We start from the raw sequence: 16,803 nt of genomic DNA, 5'->3' as shown, positions 1-16,803 counted from the left end.
ATCACCTTGTGAAAGGCATATTCCTAAAAGACTTTGTGATATATGGTATAATATAAATATTTTAACAATAATTAGATAAGACAATTTTTTTAAAAATTAAGTTTTTACACAGTCAAAAGTAGCAGCAATTGCCCTGAATTAGTAAGACTAGTTAAGATTCAATAATTCATCAAAATCCTGCTACTGGTACTTCCTGGTAGTTGCTTTTGCCACAGAATAATTACAGTGGGCCCTTGGTATCTACTTAGGTTTGGTTCCAAGACCCTCCATGGGTACCTAAATCCATGGATGCCCATTATATACTATGATGTAGTAAAATGGTGCCCCTTTTTAAAATGGCAAGAGCAAAGTTGGCTTGAGGGAGGGCATAATTTCAAAGCCATGGATGGTTAAATCTCTATGTATAGAATCTATGGCTATAGAAGGCTGACAGTATATATCTAATTCATGGATGCTCGGGTCTTATTATATATAACAGAGTAATAAAATTGTGTTCTTTTTATAAAATTGCAAAATCAAGGTTCAATTTTGGAGATAGAGATATAGATATATTCAAGCTATAGACATGGATGCTGAACCCTTAGATATGGAGTGCCAACTGTAGCTTGTTTGGTATTAGTGCAAGTGAATGACTTACCGTCTTATGACCATTTTGGCAAGCCACATGAAGTGCTGTCTGCCCCATTGCATCTTCAACATCTATATTTGTAACATGATGTACAAGATCATGAAGCAATTCTGTTCGGCCATTAACAGCAAGCCAATGAATCTAGGTACAAATAGCAACCAAAAAAACCAACACCTTTCAATAAGCAAATAAAGTGAGTAAGATTTGATATGAATGTATTTATTCAATTATTTCATTGGATTTATGCCCGATCTTTCTCCCAGACTAGGATTCGAAATTATAAAGAGTGATATCAACCTTATTTAAATGCAGTTACCAGTCAACACAAAAATATTCCAGAACACAAAATAGGTTATTTCTATTAGCTACTGATGACTACTGTATTAGTAAAAGATCAAACAATGAAAAAAACAAGATTAGTAATATTATGAAAGAGCAATATTTAAATACTTTAACATCAACAAGATTACTGACTTACTGCTGTCAGGCCTTCATTATTACAAATGTTGACATCAGCACTATATTCTAGTAGCTTGCCCATACATTTCTTCTGGCTGTGTAGAAAATAAATACCAGCTATAAGCACATCAAAACCATTCCTTTCCACAGCTCCTTGTGCTTACAAAAAGTATTTTTTTCAGAAAACCAAATTCTTGATGATTTTCACTTTATTACATATGTTATTTATACCCTATTTTTTCCCAATAGGAGTTTCAAGGCACCTTACAACATGAATTTAAAAAAATGTACAAGGACATCACCAAAAGATCACATGTTGTTATCTGGAGCACAATTATACAGACAGGGATTCCCATTAAGTTTCCACAAAGAGAGCAAATGGCAATGTACACATATCAGCTCTCTACACAGATAATAAGAAAGCTGGCCAAGGCAGAGATCTGTATATATCTCAGAGCTCCCAAGCTAAAACTTATGCCTTGGTTGAGGCAGTAGAGCACATTATTAGCACTAAAAGCATTGTCTTTTCTTTCCCCAGTGCCTCTCAGTCTCACAGACTACTAGAAGTACACTGGCATGCATAAATAGAAAGCAGACCCATCAAGATCTGTAAAACATTTAATTTGAAACAGGCTACTTGCTTAGTTAGCAGAGAACTAACACACTAGATGCTGCCTTTGCAAACAGCCTGATGGTCCATCTTGCTTGGAAGGCAAGAGAGCTCAGTCTTTTCTGCTCAAATATTACAGGGATTAACTCTAAATCTTTTTGTATACCAAGCAACTACTCTACTGCTGTAGGCCCTTCCTTATTTTGTCCTTTAAAAACATCTGAGCACTCACTAATATTTCACTATAGTTTAGATTGGTTCTTGTAGTTTTTGCCTTTTACTCTTGTTTTGTAAAACTCATTGATACTCCCGATGGCTTTAAGAATACTTATTCAAAGGTGCATGCAATGAAATTTCATATATACTACTTCACACAAGTAATTACTACAATGCAGATTTTTTTAAGCTTCTATAGATAAGCTATCACAAGTCAGTACTACAATCCCATCATCAGTGGGAAGGGAAGGCAAACTATGAGACATCCAAGGGGATCTTGTAGCACCATTGAGATTAACTGACAGAAGTTGGTAGCATACGTTTTTGTAAACTAAGTACTTTACTTCCTCAGATGCATGGAGGGAAATGCCTAGGAACAGATCTGTGTAGGCAAATTATATATATGAACAGGAAAAAATGCAAAGCTTTTGGGTATGGTAATGAGGTGATGAGTTCAGTTTTACCAGTGCCTGTGAGGAGTCAGTGAGGAGGGGTAAAAGACTGGAGGAAAGATGTTGCCTAAACCAGCAGATAACCACATGAATGACGGAGAGTTATTGGGATGTAATGTTATGCTGAATGGCAACCAGAAGGGAGATACAAACAGAAAAAAAGTGAAAAACTGGCCAAGAGACCCTGCACGAGGCTGGGGTGTTAACTAATGTTATAATATGTGTTGTATGCCAGGAAACCATTGTTTCTGTTCAACCCATTGTAGATGGACTGGAGTTTGTAGACATATTCCAATTCTGTTGTTTCTCTTTCCACTCTTCCTTTGTAGTTTTTTTGTTCAAGGACAGCCATTGACGCTAGAGATACCTAGGAACACTGAAGTCTTTTGCAAGTTGTTTTTGTGTATTCACATTCCTAACATCTGATTCACAGAATCTGGCTTTAGGCAACATCTTTAGTCATGCCTTTAATGACCATCTTTAAAACAGCACTCGTCACCTCACTACCATACCCACAAATTGTGTATTTCTGTTCCTACTCACATAGTTTGCTCATAAAGAAATTCCATGCATCTGAGGAAACTTATGCAATCAACTTCTTTCACTGAGTTAAGTCTGAAAGGTGCTATAAGATGTCTTTGTATAACAATATTCAAATCTAACATAGCTTTGTCTTTGACTAAGGTGCTATAAGATGTCTTTGTATAACAATATTCAAATCTAACATAGCTTTGTCTTTGACTATGACACTCAGCTATGAAACCTTTTTTCTAAAATTTGCTTTTCCTATTTAAAAAGAAAGCACTTTTTCAACACTTTCTTTGAAAGTTCCTTTGAAACTTAAATGTGATATCCTAATATCTCAAACAACACCTTGCATAGTATTTAGTATGCTTTAATGCATGGTCGAAATCCGGCAAGAATGGCTATAGCATAACCTCTCTTCATTTAAATGGTTCTTCTACAGGACTTTCTGTGCAATTCTCAGAGACCAAAAAGAAGTACAATAGCTATTCTTAATTAACTGCTCAACCTGTTTAGAACTCAGGAAAGCTGACCAAAATATCCACATCTCTTACCCATTTCTAGCAGCCAAATGAAGTGGAGTGCACCCAGAAATATCTTGATAGTTTGGGTTTGCACCTTTCTTTAACAGCAGAACTAGACATTCAACTGATCCACAGCTGGGGATGGGAAAGAAAGGTAGAAACATGTTAACAAAATGCCAAAAAGCTGGACTTGGAAAGGACAACTTCCAGAAGAACCAACACCATAATGCTGGATCAAATTTGAAAATGTTAGTCTTTAGGAAGTATTTGAAATAAGCAGCCAAAGCAGCATTTGAAGCAGCCCCCCCCCCCCACACACACACACACACCTTACCCGAGGTGTGTCAAACTCATTTTTACCAAGAGTCAAATCAGCCTTATGGTTGCCTTCAAAGGAACAGTTGCAACTGTAAGCCTAAACCAAATGTAACTATGTTGCCCTGGCATTGAAATAAGGTGGCAGGCTGCATTTGGCCCAAGAGCCTTGTGTTTGACATGTGTGCCTTCACTGAAAGATGAAAAGGATATTGGGAAATCCCCCTCCTTTTCATTGTCAGAAAAAAGTAACTATTATATTGAATGTGATGGGTAGGAAAGCTGTATTTGGAACATGATGCCTTTGGGAAATAGTGGTATTTTCTATGTTCCAAGACATGAAACACAAGAATTGCCATCACAGAGAAAAATTGCACAGCTTGGCCTGTGTGCCATTGCTCCCCATTACATTCTACACAAAATAAGCCAAAGCAAGCTTATTCAACAAAAATATGGAAAATTAATATAAATCTGTAAGAGACTTCTAAAAGTTGTCTTTTGTTGTTGTTGTTTTTTCCTTCAAATCATTTCCAGCTTAAGGTGAACCTAAGGCAATGTATCATGTCAAGATTTGTTGAAAGGAGAACAGTTATCTTACTTAGCTGCAATATGAAGCAAGCTCCTCTTCTCACATCCAAAGGCATAATTCACATCAAACTTTGAATTTGATAGTAACTCAGAAACGGATCTAAAACAATGAAAAATTTAGATTAGTAAAAATGCTCTGCTTTTCATTACTCTGAGTGGTGGGAAGGTGCCCACTGCAAACACCACACTGCTAGAGAAGAGAACAAGATGTTCAATTTTTCAAAATGATTTTTCCTGGAGAGCCAGCTGAACTCTAACTTCTTTAGAAAGAACAGTTTAAAGTCGAATAGATGACATAAATGGACCACATACACATAAATTCTACTCACATCATTGGGGAAATAAACCCATTCCTAAATATACTTTGGAACTTGCCAGGTGAAAAAGACCACAAAACTTCTGCACCTTCACTAACTGAAGAGTTAATGTCAACAGGAATAGCATAATTGTTTAAATTTCTTCTTCTAATTTTTTTAAAGGTTTCATTAAGTATTCTCCCGTACCCTCCACCAGCAAAAACAGCTATACCAATTGCAAATAGTAGTTTTAAAATTGGATTTAAGTCTTCAATGAGTTCAACAGAATTTATTTAAAAATAAATTTAAGATAAAGTAATGTATCATTTTAATGAAGATACATCTGATGACTGGAATAAGCTTTATTTTTATTTTAAAAACTAAACTGACACTGAACATTAAAAACAATCCTAAAAGGGCCATCAGTTTTACATCAGTACCAAGAGTCAGAAGATGTATTTCTATGTTTAGCTTATCATTCCTCTTCTATGCCTTCTCCCCGAGCATCAATTCCCTGGGAAAGTAGGTTGGGATGGGGGTTGGGCCAGGAGACATTAAAATATAGTTAACTAAGGAGCGGATGTAGAATATCAGCCATTATTTAGATTATGTATTTATATGTACAGTCGACCCTCCACATTCTCGGGTTTGACATTCACAGATCTGAATATTCACAGGTTTTCCACCCACCACCTTTTAGCAGATGTGACAGTGATGATCTGAGTCGTCACCCAAGGCCTGCTTCTTCATAGACTCAGGGCAGGGGGAAGCTCAGTTCGTTGTTGCTCTGTTCTCTGCAACTTCAAGGGATAGGACAGCAACTATCTGAGTCTTCAACCACAGCCCTCCGAAAAGGGAGGGAGGGGGGGAGAGAGAAATTTGGAAATATTCACAGCTTTTCTACTTTCATTTCTATGCTCCTAACCCCTGTGAATGTAGAGGGCTGACAATAATAAAATAGTTTTTGCAGGTCTAGACATAAATACTCACCTATGTTGGTCAGCCATTACCATTGGCATTAAAGTGTAGAGGGCAGTTTCGTTATCTGTGGAGAAATTAATTATTCAGCTATTAAAAGTAGAAACACAATATAGCAGATCACTATAGAGATATTATCAAAGGTGTTTGCATGTGAAAACAAGCTTTTTGTTAATTCACCACTTCCAATCAGATTAATTTCAGCATTCCACACATTTAGTATTTTTAAAGAAAAACAAACAAAGCACTTAACTTGATGCTATTTGATTCTGCAGTAAGCATCCTAACTAACAGAGAAATGGTTGTGAAATTTGGAACAATTGTAGAAGGTGACTGTAAAACTAACAATTGTGGCTCATATATTTAATGGGCATCACATTTGTTTATTGGTTTTTAAAAAAATCTTTCTCAGAATAGGGCTCAGGGGAAGGCTGCGACATATTTCCCAATGAAAGGTCATAGTGATTGATAGCACATTTTTAAATATGTTTGATAGCCACACAGAAGTTTGACTTCAGCAGAGTCCAGGACTACAGTCTGTGTTACTTAGGTGATATTGTGTAAATATATGGGCAGTAAATGCTGATGACAATGACTGAGAAATATTCCTGGTAAACTTCCTCTTTCAACACACCATCACTTTATTATAGTATCATTATTACATCCCCAATACCGTAAGTATGTGATAAGTCACTCCCATATTCACTGACTCCCTGGGCTACTAGTCAACCATGACTCAAGTGGGCAAACATACTTGGACATGATGCAAAACAGCAAATGAAAAGGAAGGCACTGTGATCCTATTGTGGATCTACCATCCCGTTGCCTCACTACATTAACTTCCTCCTGACTATTTCAAGGGTCTCTTACCTGAGCCACTGTGCTATCTGAAAGTCCCCATTAGAAGAGGTTCACAACAGTTTTAGTTTTCTCAATTGCCACCTTCTTGAATATAGATGTTGGGCTTAAAAACCCAGGGGGAAACAGTACCCTATATATTTATATATAAATCTAGAAATGTTAGTCAAAAAGTCAACCTAAATAACCCTGGTTCAACTTGTCTACAGGTCATTGTAAGTACTGTATCTTAACTCTTAACAAAAAAAAAAAAAAGGAACCATCACCTTCCCTGTATAGACCGGTGAAAGGAAAGAGCTTAGTCTCTTGTTGGGAAAACCTTTTAAAAAGCATCAACCCCTTCTTCCCTCTCTGCTATGGTACTGTTTTTAATGCATTGGCAGGGAAATTGTAGCAGCAGTGACAAGACACCACTGGTATCATGTGGAAGCACTGGGGCTTTCCCTTCTCCATGAAATGATCCACGGCTCATATCAAAATCAATACATTTGGTTCAGAAACCTACCTTCAACTTATACATGAAGTCAACATATACATGAGTGTATATAGTACATAGTTTCCTTAGTGAGCAAAGGTAAGACTAAGCCTATACAATACACTGCTCCTCAAATAAGTAACTGGAGTAAAAAAAATGACTACATATTCTCAAGGGCCCCTTTTTATTATTTCACTAACTTATAATAAGCAGGCTATTTCGGTCTAGCAAGGCTCACATGGCCAAAGATTTGGAAATTCGAGATTTTTTAGGACAATGTTTTATGGATAACCTCAGTGGCCTGAGGCCCAGGAATTTTTAATAATAATGATAAATGTCATTATTTATTATGCTTATTTTATATGGTTTATGTAATGTGTTTATGCAATTGTATTGTTGTGTTCTTGTATTATAAAATTTTTATTTTTAACTATTTGTTGGAGGCTTTGAGTCCCATTCATGGGAGAAAAGTGGGATAAAAATAAATAAATAAATACATTCTTATTATTATTATTATTATTATTATTATTATTATTATTATTATACTGCACTGGAGCATCAGAGAAAATGTACTACATAGTTACCCAATTCGGCATTGCTTTACTGCTAACCGCTCCAAGTGATGCACTCCTTGGCCTGAATACCATGTGCATACATTCCTCTTACAGCATAATTCAAAAGCCCCCTACAAACAATGATTTGACATAGGATTTGAGCTACATTAGAACAATAAAGACAAATACTGTATCACTTAAGTAAAATAAACATTAAATATTAAATAACCATTACAATCACTGCCTGCATTAAAAACTGCTAGTTTGTGTATAGACTATTACGGAATGTATTGGACGTCACTGAACTTTCAGAATGGGACAATCTTGAAGACCAAAGCAGTGAAAAGTAACATGGAGTTGCAAATTGGACAGAGCATGAAGAGACTGCTGTCCTACAATTTAGTAGGCAGCCAAATGATGTACTGCAACCCCATATTGAACACTAGTGACATGAAGGGCCACAACAGGACTCTCAATTGGGTGCAGAGTACCAGCTACTAGAAGGCCTGGGCCAACTTGGACCCTGCAGGTTTTGGACTTCAACTCCCACCATTCCTAACAACCTCAGGCCCTTTCCTGAGGAAGGGGCCTGAGGCTGTTAGGTATGGTGGGAGTTGAAGTCCAAAACACCTGGAGGGCCTAAGTTTTATATTGTTTTATATTGGTTTGTATGGGCATCTAATTGTTGCCACTGTTGTAAGCCGTACTGAGTCCCTTCGGGTGAGAAGGGCGAGATATAAATGTGAGAAATAAATAAATAATAATAAATAATAAGTTGGCCCAGGCCTGCTAGATGCAGCTGGAGTTCAAGGAAGCCTCCCCCATCAGAGCAGTTGGGCTTCACTGTCCTTTCTTCTCCCTTTTGACCCCTCCAGTCATCCCTCCTAGTAGCCCCAAAATCCACTCCCCCTCCCCAGTCTTCCCTGGGTGCGTCCTCACTGTGGAATTAATCCAGTTTGACACCACTTTGGCTGAATGAATGCTAGGGGATCCCGGGAGACTGAGTTTGGTGAGGCACCATCACTTTTAGGCAGAGAAGGCCGAGAAGCGTGCTCCCGTGATTCCACAGCACTGAGGCAATGGCAGTCCCAGCGGTGTCAACCCGCCTTAATTCTCGGTGGGTCCCCGCCTCCCCCTCCGTTGACCTTCGGGCAGCTCGACGGTGCGGGCGCGGCGTAAGGAGCGAGTGAGGCGGTTGAGCTGCTCCATGGCTCTCTCCATCCTCCGCCGCCAGAGCGCGGCGCCTCGCCGAGGCACGCTCGCCTTCTACTGCGCATGCGCCCCGGAAGCGCCATAGCGCGCGTGGGTAGACAACGCCGCTTCTGCTGCTGCTTCAGAGACACTTCCGCCCTTGCTTTGCCCACAGTCCGCCCAAGCTGATTCCATGGAGAGGAGGGAGACTCGGATGTTTTGTCTAGCCTGTATAATTAACCTTCTTTGATACTTTTCACTGCCATGGCTAACCGAGATGGAAGCCCGGGGCTTTGTAGTTTGGCAGAGAATGGTGAAGACTTTGCAAATCCTAGGATTCAAGAGCATTCGGCCAGGGCACTTAAAGTGGTGTCAAACTGCATTCATTCCGCGATGTAGATGGAAACATACGAGCATGTGGACAGTTTTAACAGAAAGGAGGAAACCATGAAAATTGTTCCTGCCTGGGGAGAAGCCTTTGTTGGAAGGTGTTAGCTGGCCCTGATTGTTTCTTGTCTAGAATTCCCGTCTTCTGAGTGTTGTTCTTTATTATGTCATGCTACACAGAGAAGCCATTGAAATCCACAAGCATATGGACAATTTCAACAGAAAGGCAGAAACCATGAAAATGAACAAAATCTGAACCAATATTTTTAAAAAACTCTAAAATCAGGACAGTAAGTAAAGAACCACACTCTGAAAATGGGAATTCCAGACAGAAAACAATCTGAACCAGCAAACACCTCCCAACAAAGGATTCCCCAAGCAGGAATCAGCCAGGCCTTGAAGCTGCAAGGCTTTTCAGTGCTAATCAAGGTGATTAATTACAGCATTCATACTTGCCTCCAACAGACAAGAGTTCTTTCTCCCACCCTGGACCTTCCACAGATATATAAGCCTCACTTGCTTAGTTTCCAACAAACCTCACAACCTCTGAGGATGCCTGACATAGATGTGGGCAAAATGTCAGGAGAGAATGCTTCTATCTAGAACATGGCCATGCAGCCTGGAAAACTCACAGCAACCCAACATACATAATAACTGCAGGGTTCTCAATAACCTTAGGGCAAGCCCTGGAAAAAATATTTTTTTTAAATAGTAAGAACATTACTTAAAATAGTAGTAGTAGTAGTAGTAGTAGTACTATCTCCCCAGGGGGACTCTGGGCGGCTTCCACCATCATAAAGGCAAACATTCAATGCCGGTACAAAACAAGAAAAATATAAAAGCATTACAATTACATTACAACACATTATACAATGAATTAAAACAAGTAAATTAAATAATTATCCTTAAATAAACATCATTTAAACCATTAAAAGCCAGCTAAAGTAAAGTGCTAATTAGCTGCACTTTGCATTCTGGGCAGCAAATGTCGGAATATGTCAGAATTACACTTAGCCTTCCCATTTGCTTTGGCCTGCCCACAAGACTTAAGGCAATGGACTCAGACAAAGAAAGAGACAATAAATAGAACTTCAACTATAGATTTACTTGGTTGGTTGTCATCAAATGCTGACAAAGTTACAAACTATATTCTTGAGTCAGGACATTCAATATATAAACTGCTATAAAAGCCCAATTTTCCCCATAAAGTGATGCCAGCTTGTTTTCTGCTGTCCTGGAGAGGAGGACACCGAGCAATAAATTCAAATTGCAGGGAAACCAAGTCCACCTGGGAAGCTTTTATTCATTGTTGACTTTATCTCAAGTGGTACTTGGACAGGGAGCAGCCCAGAAAAATCAAGTGCTGTAGGCCACATTTCTGATGAAGACAGTCGCAAAAACTCTGAATTATCCATAGTCTTGGAGTTACCATAACTTGAGAAGTGACTTGAACGAACATACACATACAGATATATAATAAATAATGCTATAAAGATTACCTTTATAACGGTGTATTTCCGACCCATTCTCTGTTCAGATATCAGCCAGCATGCCAACGTCTTAAATCAAGAAACAGCTTCCTAAGATCCACAGAGATACTTGCAGGAACATCTCAGGAAGCGAGAGTCCAAAAGTGGCAGGTTAAAACCTGGAACCTCACTCCATGGCTTATACCAAATGAGAAACTCCTTCCTGGGCACACAGAAGACTGGGCGACTTGGAAGGCACTGAACAGACTGCACTCTGACACCACGAGATGCAGAGCCAACCTTAAGAAATGGGACTACAAAGTAGAGTCCACAACATGTGAGTATGGAGAAGAGCAAACCACAGATCACTTACTACAATGCACTCTGAGTCCTGCCACATGCACAATGGATGACCTTTGTACAGCAACACCAGAGGCACTCCAAGTGGAAATCTAGTATAATGCCACGTTTTTAACTTTGTGTTTTTAATGCATTATAACTGTATCCTCAATTTGCTTCTGACACGATAAATAAATAAATACCTTTACAACCTTATAACGGCAAGAGGATTTCCCCATATCATTTATTTCTATAATTTCATCAAGGAAAAACAAAAAGTATGGCACACTTCACATTTTGTCTCAAGTTTCTTTTTAAAAGAAGCTTTAAAATTATTTCAGATATTTAACTGAAATGCCCACAGCCTAGGATCTATTTACTATAGTTGTTTAATGAATATTCAAAGATAAGCATTGTGTTTGTGTGTGTGTGAGAGAGAGAGAGAGGGAGGGAGGGAGAGGGAAGAAAGAAAGTGCAAGGAATTCAGCTGAGGGGGTCATCAAATGCTGACAAAGCTACAAACTATATTCTTGAGTCAACATATACAATTGGAATTCAATTGATATTTAGAATTGGGCACCCAATCCTGGTTTACACAGTCGGCTCAAATAGGCTGAAACAAAGTACAGTATAGGCAATCCCCAAGTTATGAACAAGATAGGTTCTGTAGCTTTCTCCTTAAGCTGAATTTGTATGTAAGTCGGAACAGGTACATTTTAAAGTGTAACTCCAGCTACACAGAGCCCATCTACACAGCACCTAAGACACAGGATTCCCCATGTTAAAAAGGACAGTATGCAAGTTTTAAACAGGCAAAAGTATTGCAGGCCACCACAGAAGCCTGGACTTCCAGGTTCAATGCTGAGTCTAGGAGTGCACCAAATTTTGTCTTCACTGAGAGTGTAACCCTATCTAACATAGATTGAATCCCTATTCCCAGATCTGCCTTTCAACTGATCAGAAGCACCTTTGTCACAAAAAACTAGCTTTGAAAGGCAGAATCTCATAGAAACGTCCCCTGAACCAATCTTGCTGACAAACTCCATTATAGGTTTGCCTTTGGTTTGCTATGAGTCCGAAACAAATTGAGGGAACACAACAAGAAGACATTTCTGTTGTGTTTTTCCAAAGATTGCTGTTTATTATTTTACTTAAGAACATACTAATAAAGCTTTGCCATTGAAAAAAATCCCAACCCCGTTTATAATGGAACAAGAAAATAATTCTACATAATTATATATGTGAATATACTTTGTTACATACACTTTGAAAACTGAGCATTTGCAGAATTCATTTTTATTTTAGATTAGCTTTCTTTCTCTTTGAAATCTGCCTTTAATCTTCCAGTCAATGGTATTGATCATTTGAAAATGAAAGTTCAGCTCTTTTGATTTTGTTCAGCTTACCTAAAAATCAATTGACCTGGAATACAATCAATGAAATTTCACTCTGATGTCAGTGGGACCTTTCTACACAATTAACTATTCCTCTGGACTATGTTCATGTCAATGGGTACCGCTAATTGCAATTTGATCTGATGCATTGCAGAACTCCAGTCATCAATTCTTACATTCAAAAAAAGTCACTTCACAGCCAAGGGAACTGACCTGAAAGTGCATATACTGTGTAGGGTGCCTGAAGCCTTTAGAATTATAGTACAACACCTTTTAATTTCTCCAACTGTTACAACTATATCACTGCTAGGTTTATTACAAAATGTAGGCATGCTCAACATACCTTATTAAACAACCTAGCAAACTTTCTCAGAGACTCATTAAATTCCCAGTATTCTTAACAATACTATAAAACAATAAAGAGTAATATAGCACCTTTCATAACCAGATTGATTACATTATCAGCTTTCGTGGATTACATACTGCCACCAGAAAGTAGTACGATTTTAGAGACAGACAGTCAACACACATACATACACACTTTGTTAGGGGTGAGATTTGAATGAAGAGTGAAACTGGATGCATAAAATGTTTACAGTAACAACTCTATTATTAACACCAGCCATTAAGAGAGCAGTGAGCATTAACACATATATCCCCTGGCAGATTTTGATTGACTTAGCATTTGAGACTGGAGCTTAGGTGAGGAAAGTATTAATTAAATGATGAACCTTTGTGTTCAGTTGGAAGAGATCAGAGAAGAACAAATGCCAACCCATTTCTGGGCACAATTCAAAGTGCTGGTTTTGACCAGAGCCCTATACAGCTGTGGTCCGGGTTATTTGAAGGACCGTATCTCTCATTTGGTGGGAACACAGGAGAGGGCCATTTTGGTGGCTGCTACCAGACAGTGAGACCAGGATGGCTCCAGCCCTGCTGGCCTTTCATAGGCAAGGCAAGACCTTTCTGTGCCATCAGACATTTAAGGGAGGATGAGGAGCACACTGCTGGGAAGGGTGTGGTTAGATTCTGGGGTTACTGGGAGTTTTAAATAAAACTTTAGCTGTATTTATTAGGTCTTAACTGTATTTTAACTTTATACCCACACAGTACTATTTAATTGGTTTGGGGGGGGGGGGGGTTGTATTCGCTCTGTTATAACCTGTGACCAAATTATGTGGTAGTTAGCCGCTTTGAGTCCCCACGGGGAGAAAGACAGGGTATTAATAAAGTCAATAAATAAATCAATACATTCACAAAATTAAGAGCAGCCTCCTCCCTGCTCTTAATGAGGAAAAATCCTGCAGCAAAAGGAAATCACAGGCCCCTTCCACACAGCTGAATAAAATCCCACATTTTCTGCTTTGAACTGGAATATATGACAGTGTGGACTCAGATAACCCAGTTCAAAGTAGATATTGTGGGATTTTCTGCCTTGATATACTGGGTTATATGGCTGTGGGAGGGCCCGCAGAGTGACACTTTTATTGCAAGGGGGGGAGGGGCAAATCCACTTCATTTACCTTGCATGAGCTACAGACTGATGCAGACCAAGGCCAGTTAACACAGCGTTGAACCATGTTAACAGATGTCACAGGTTCCTCCAATTATTCTCTGAAAATCCAGAGAAATGTAAACTACAACTTTGGAATAATGTAAGCAGCTGTGCCACTTCCTATTTCACAAGTGTCCATGGCTGTTTACACCACCGTCCCACAGGTGATGGCATCTACTTTGCTCCTTCAGTCTGTCAGTCATCCGTTGCCTGGAGTGATGTCTGCCATGCAATAGAGGAGAGAGAGATAGATGAGAAATCACCCCCTGTTTTTCCCTCTCCCCCCTCTGATCACCCTTGCGCCATGGTCGATACCACTCAAGGTGATGGTGACCAACACTAGCTATATTGGGTTGCTGTGAGTTTTCCGGGCTGTATGGCCATGTTCCAGAAGCATTCTCTCCTTTCGCCCACATCTATGGCAGGCATCCTCAGAGGTTGTGAGGTCTGTTGGAAACTAGGCAAGTGGGGTTTATATATCGGTGGAAAGTCCAGGTTGGGAGAAAGAACTCTTGTCTGTTTGAGGCAAGTGTGAATATTGCAAATAGCCAGCTTGATTAACATTTGATGGCCTTGCAGACATGGCCAACCTGATGAGAAAGGGGGAGACATTAAGTGCCATCCAATGTCCCAGCGATGACCACACCCAGACAGAGAATATGGCTTGGTTGTGTAAACAGATGTGGCTAATTTTGTCTTGGAATGTATTTATTTATTTATTTATTTATTTATTTATTACAATATTTATATCCCGCCCTTTTCACCCCACAGGGGACTCAGGGCAGCTTACAATAAAACGTATATATAAAAATTATACAGTACAATATAAATCAGTTAAAAATTATTAACTTACATCAGTATTCATAAAACACATTATAAAATACAAGTAGGCGTGTTCAGTTCAAAAAACTGGGTCTGTCGACTGAGTTCCAGCGTACATGATAATAATTAACGCTGCCAATTATTATTCAAAATAATTGGCCCAACTGCTTACATGGGCCCAAAGTAACGGGTTGCTCCGTTTTTTGGTGAAAATCTGAGGCAACCTTTGACTTTGGTTATCGCAGTTCAAGGATGCATTAAATGGTATTGGTCTGCATTAATCCAAATCAGCTCCATGCATCATTTAGCCACCACAGTTCTGATTCCCACCCTCTACCCCACACACACACACTTTCAGACTGATGGGTCAGTATAAATGGGCCAGTGGCCTTGGTTATCATGCTGATTACTGAATACTGTTTGTCAACAATGACACCATGGGGGCAGGATGGCAGCTGAGCTGCCATTGCTATGTCTGTTGTTGTTTAATATTTTCCTTCCCCTTTTTTCCACTGTGAGAATATAGGATCCCAACTAAAATGCATTGTCTTTATACTGACATAAACTAGTTGCCATAATCTGCTCCTATGACCTTCCTAATAAGATACTGTATTAACATGCAACAGATTGAGATATTAAAAGCAGAAAAAGCTTTTTTTTTAAATCTAACTGGGCATTCTTCTTTCAATAAAAAACAAAACCACTCATTCAATACTGATTAACCCAGATATTTCTAACAATATCCCATTGCTAAAATCAATATTAGATAATGTCATTTTTATTTATAAAGATATGAATGATTGCAGAGATTTTATTCAAGAGGTTGCCACAAGATGTCACTGTTAACAAAGTGCAGCATTATTATTTTTTATACACAAAAAGATATATCATGTCCATATAAATGTGATGTTCTTGGTGTGTGTGTTTGTGTGTGTGTGTGTGTGTATGTATGTATGTATGTATATGTATGTTGTGATATGTGTGTGTGTGAATATATGTATATGTATATGTATATATATACACACACACATACACACACGCACACACAAGGATCCCCAAAACGCGGAGCTGCTGAACTTGCTGTTGACCGACATGTTGGCAGTCTGAATCTGGGGACCAGGGTGAGCTCCCGCTGTTAGCACCAGCTTCTGCCAACCTAGCAGTTCGAAAACATCCACATGTGAGTAGATCAATAGGTATCACTCTGGCAAGAAGGTAACAGTGCTCCATGTAATCATGTCAGCCACATGACCTTGGAGGTGTCTATGGACAAGGCTGGCTCTTTGGCTTAGAAATGGAGATGAGCACCAACCCCCAGAGTCTGACACGACTTGACTATATGTCAGGGGAGAATCTTTTCCTTTACCTTTACACACACACACACACACACATTCATTTGCCTTCATTCATACCACCCGGTATACATTCATTCTTTAAAAATTAAAAAGACTGGAAGAAAACAGAAATAACTGTCCGTTCCAAAGATGATTCATTTATGCTGCAAACGTTGGATGCTTACACAAAGAACTGGTCCCTGACATATCTGAATAGTTCTCTGAATCATCCCTTCATTCAGTGTGATTTACATGTTTTTTTACTCAAGAAACATGAGCCATCCATCCATTGCTGACAATTCTGTTTCTCCACATTTTCAAGAGGTTCTCTTATCTTTGAGAACTGAATCATTACAGGACATTGTTCCTCAACGGAAATAAACCACCCTAACCTATACAGGAAATTCTTGTCCCTTGAGAATAAGAGGATTATCATACTTGTAGTATAAAGAGGTTTATTTTCCAGGACCTCATGTAAGCTAAATAGCTTTATCTTCCAGGACCTCATGTAATCTTCAGTGGACCCAAAATGCTGTGGTCAGAATTCTGTTTGGAGCCAGTTACATTACAGGGACTATATCACTCCCTTATACAAATAGTCCAATTGGCTATGTGTTCATCTCCAGATATAATTCAAAATGCTGGGTGGAAAAATCTACATATAATACGGTCTTTCAAATACATCCAGACTAACTGAAAGTGTGTATCTCTTTATACAAACCTGTTATTGCTCTAAAAGAATGACATAACTACTTCTTTGAAATGTAATTTATATTGTGTGAAAACATATTGCAGCACAGTACTGGCAGTGACAGAAGTGTCTGTGAATAGCTT

The 16,803-nt window shown here is 38.9% G+C and overlaps 1 protein-coding gene across 6 annotated transcripts in view; it reads right to left on the bottom strand.

Moving 5' to 3' along the window:
* hace1 (HECT domain and ankyrin repeat containing E3 ubiquitin protein ligase 1) overlaps positions 1 to 8,765 on the bottom strand; it is a 70,390-nt gene extending 61,625 nt beyond the window's left edge. For 5 of the 6 annotated variants that reach the window (XR_010005977.1, XM_003226939.3, XM_016997129.2 and 2 more), the window contains exons 1-6: positions 8,624 to 8,765; positions 5,604 to 5,658; positions 4,328 to 4,417; positions 3,445 to 3,549; positions 1,107 to 1,182; positions 638 to 769 (exon numbers count right to left, since the gene is read on the bottom strand). Coding sequence is in view for 5 of the 6 variants with exons in the window: in XM_003226939.3 (XP_003226987.1) it covers positions 638 to 769; positions 1,107 to 1,182; positions 3,445 to 3,549; positions 4,328 to 4,417; positions 5,604 to 5,658; positions 8,624 to 8,699 (534 nt within the window). In the remaining variant the exon portion in view is untranslated. Of the gene's footprint in view, positions 1 to 637; positions 770 to 1,106; positions 1,183 to 3,444; positions 3,550 to 4,327; positions 4,418 to 5,603; positions 5,659 to 7,508; positions 7,610 to 8,623 lie in introns of all 6 variants that reach the window. The other variant, XM_016997128.2, reaches the window with a different exon arrangement.
* Between the last annotated feature and the right edge of the window lie 8,038 nt (positions 8,766 to 16,803).

Source organism: Anolis carolinensis, chromosome 1 (genome assembly GCF_035594765.1).
Source record: "Anolis carolinensis isolate JA03-04 chromosome 1, rAnoCar3.1.pri, whole genome shotgun sequence".
Taxonomy (NCBI): domain Eukaryota; kingdom Metazoa; phylum Chordata; class Lepidosauria; order Squamata; family Dactyloidae; genus Anolis; species Anolis carolinensis.
The sequence above is the reverse complement of the archived record's forward strand: the minus strand, read 5'-3'. Positions and strand labels throughout refer to the sequence as shown.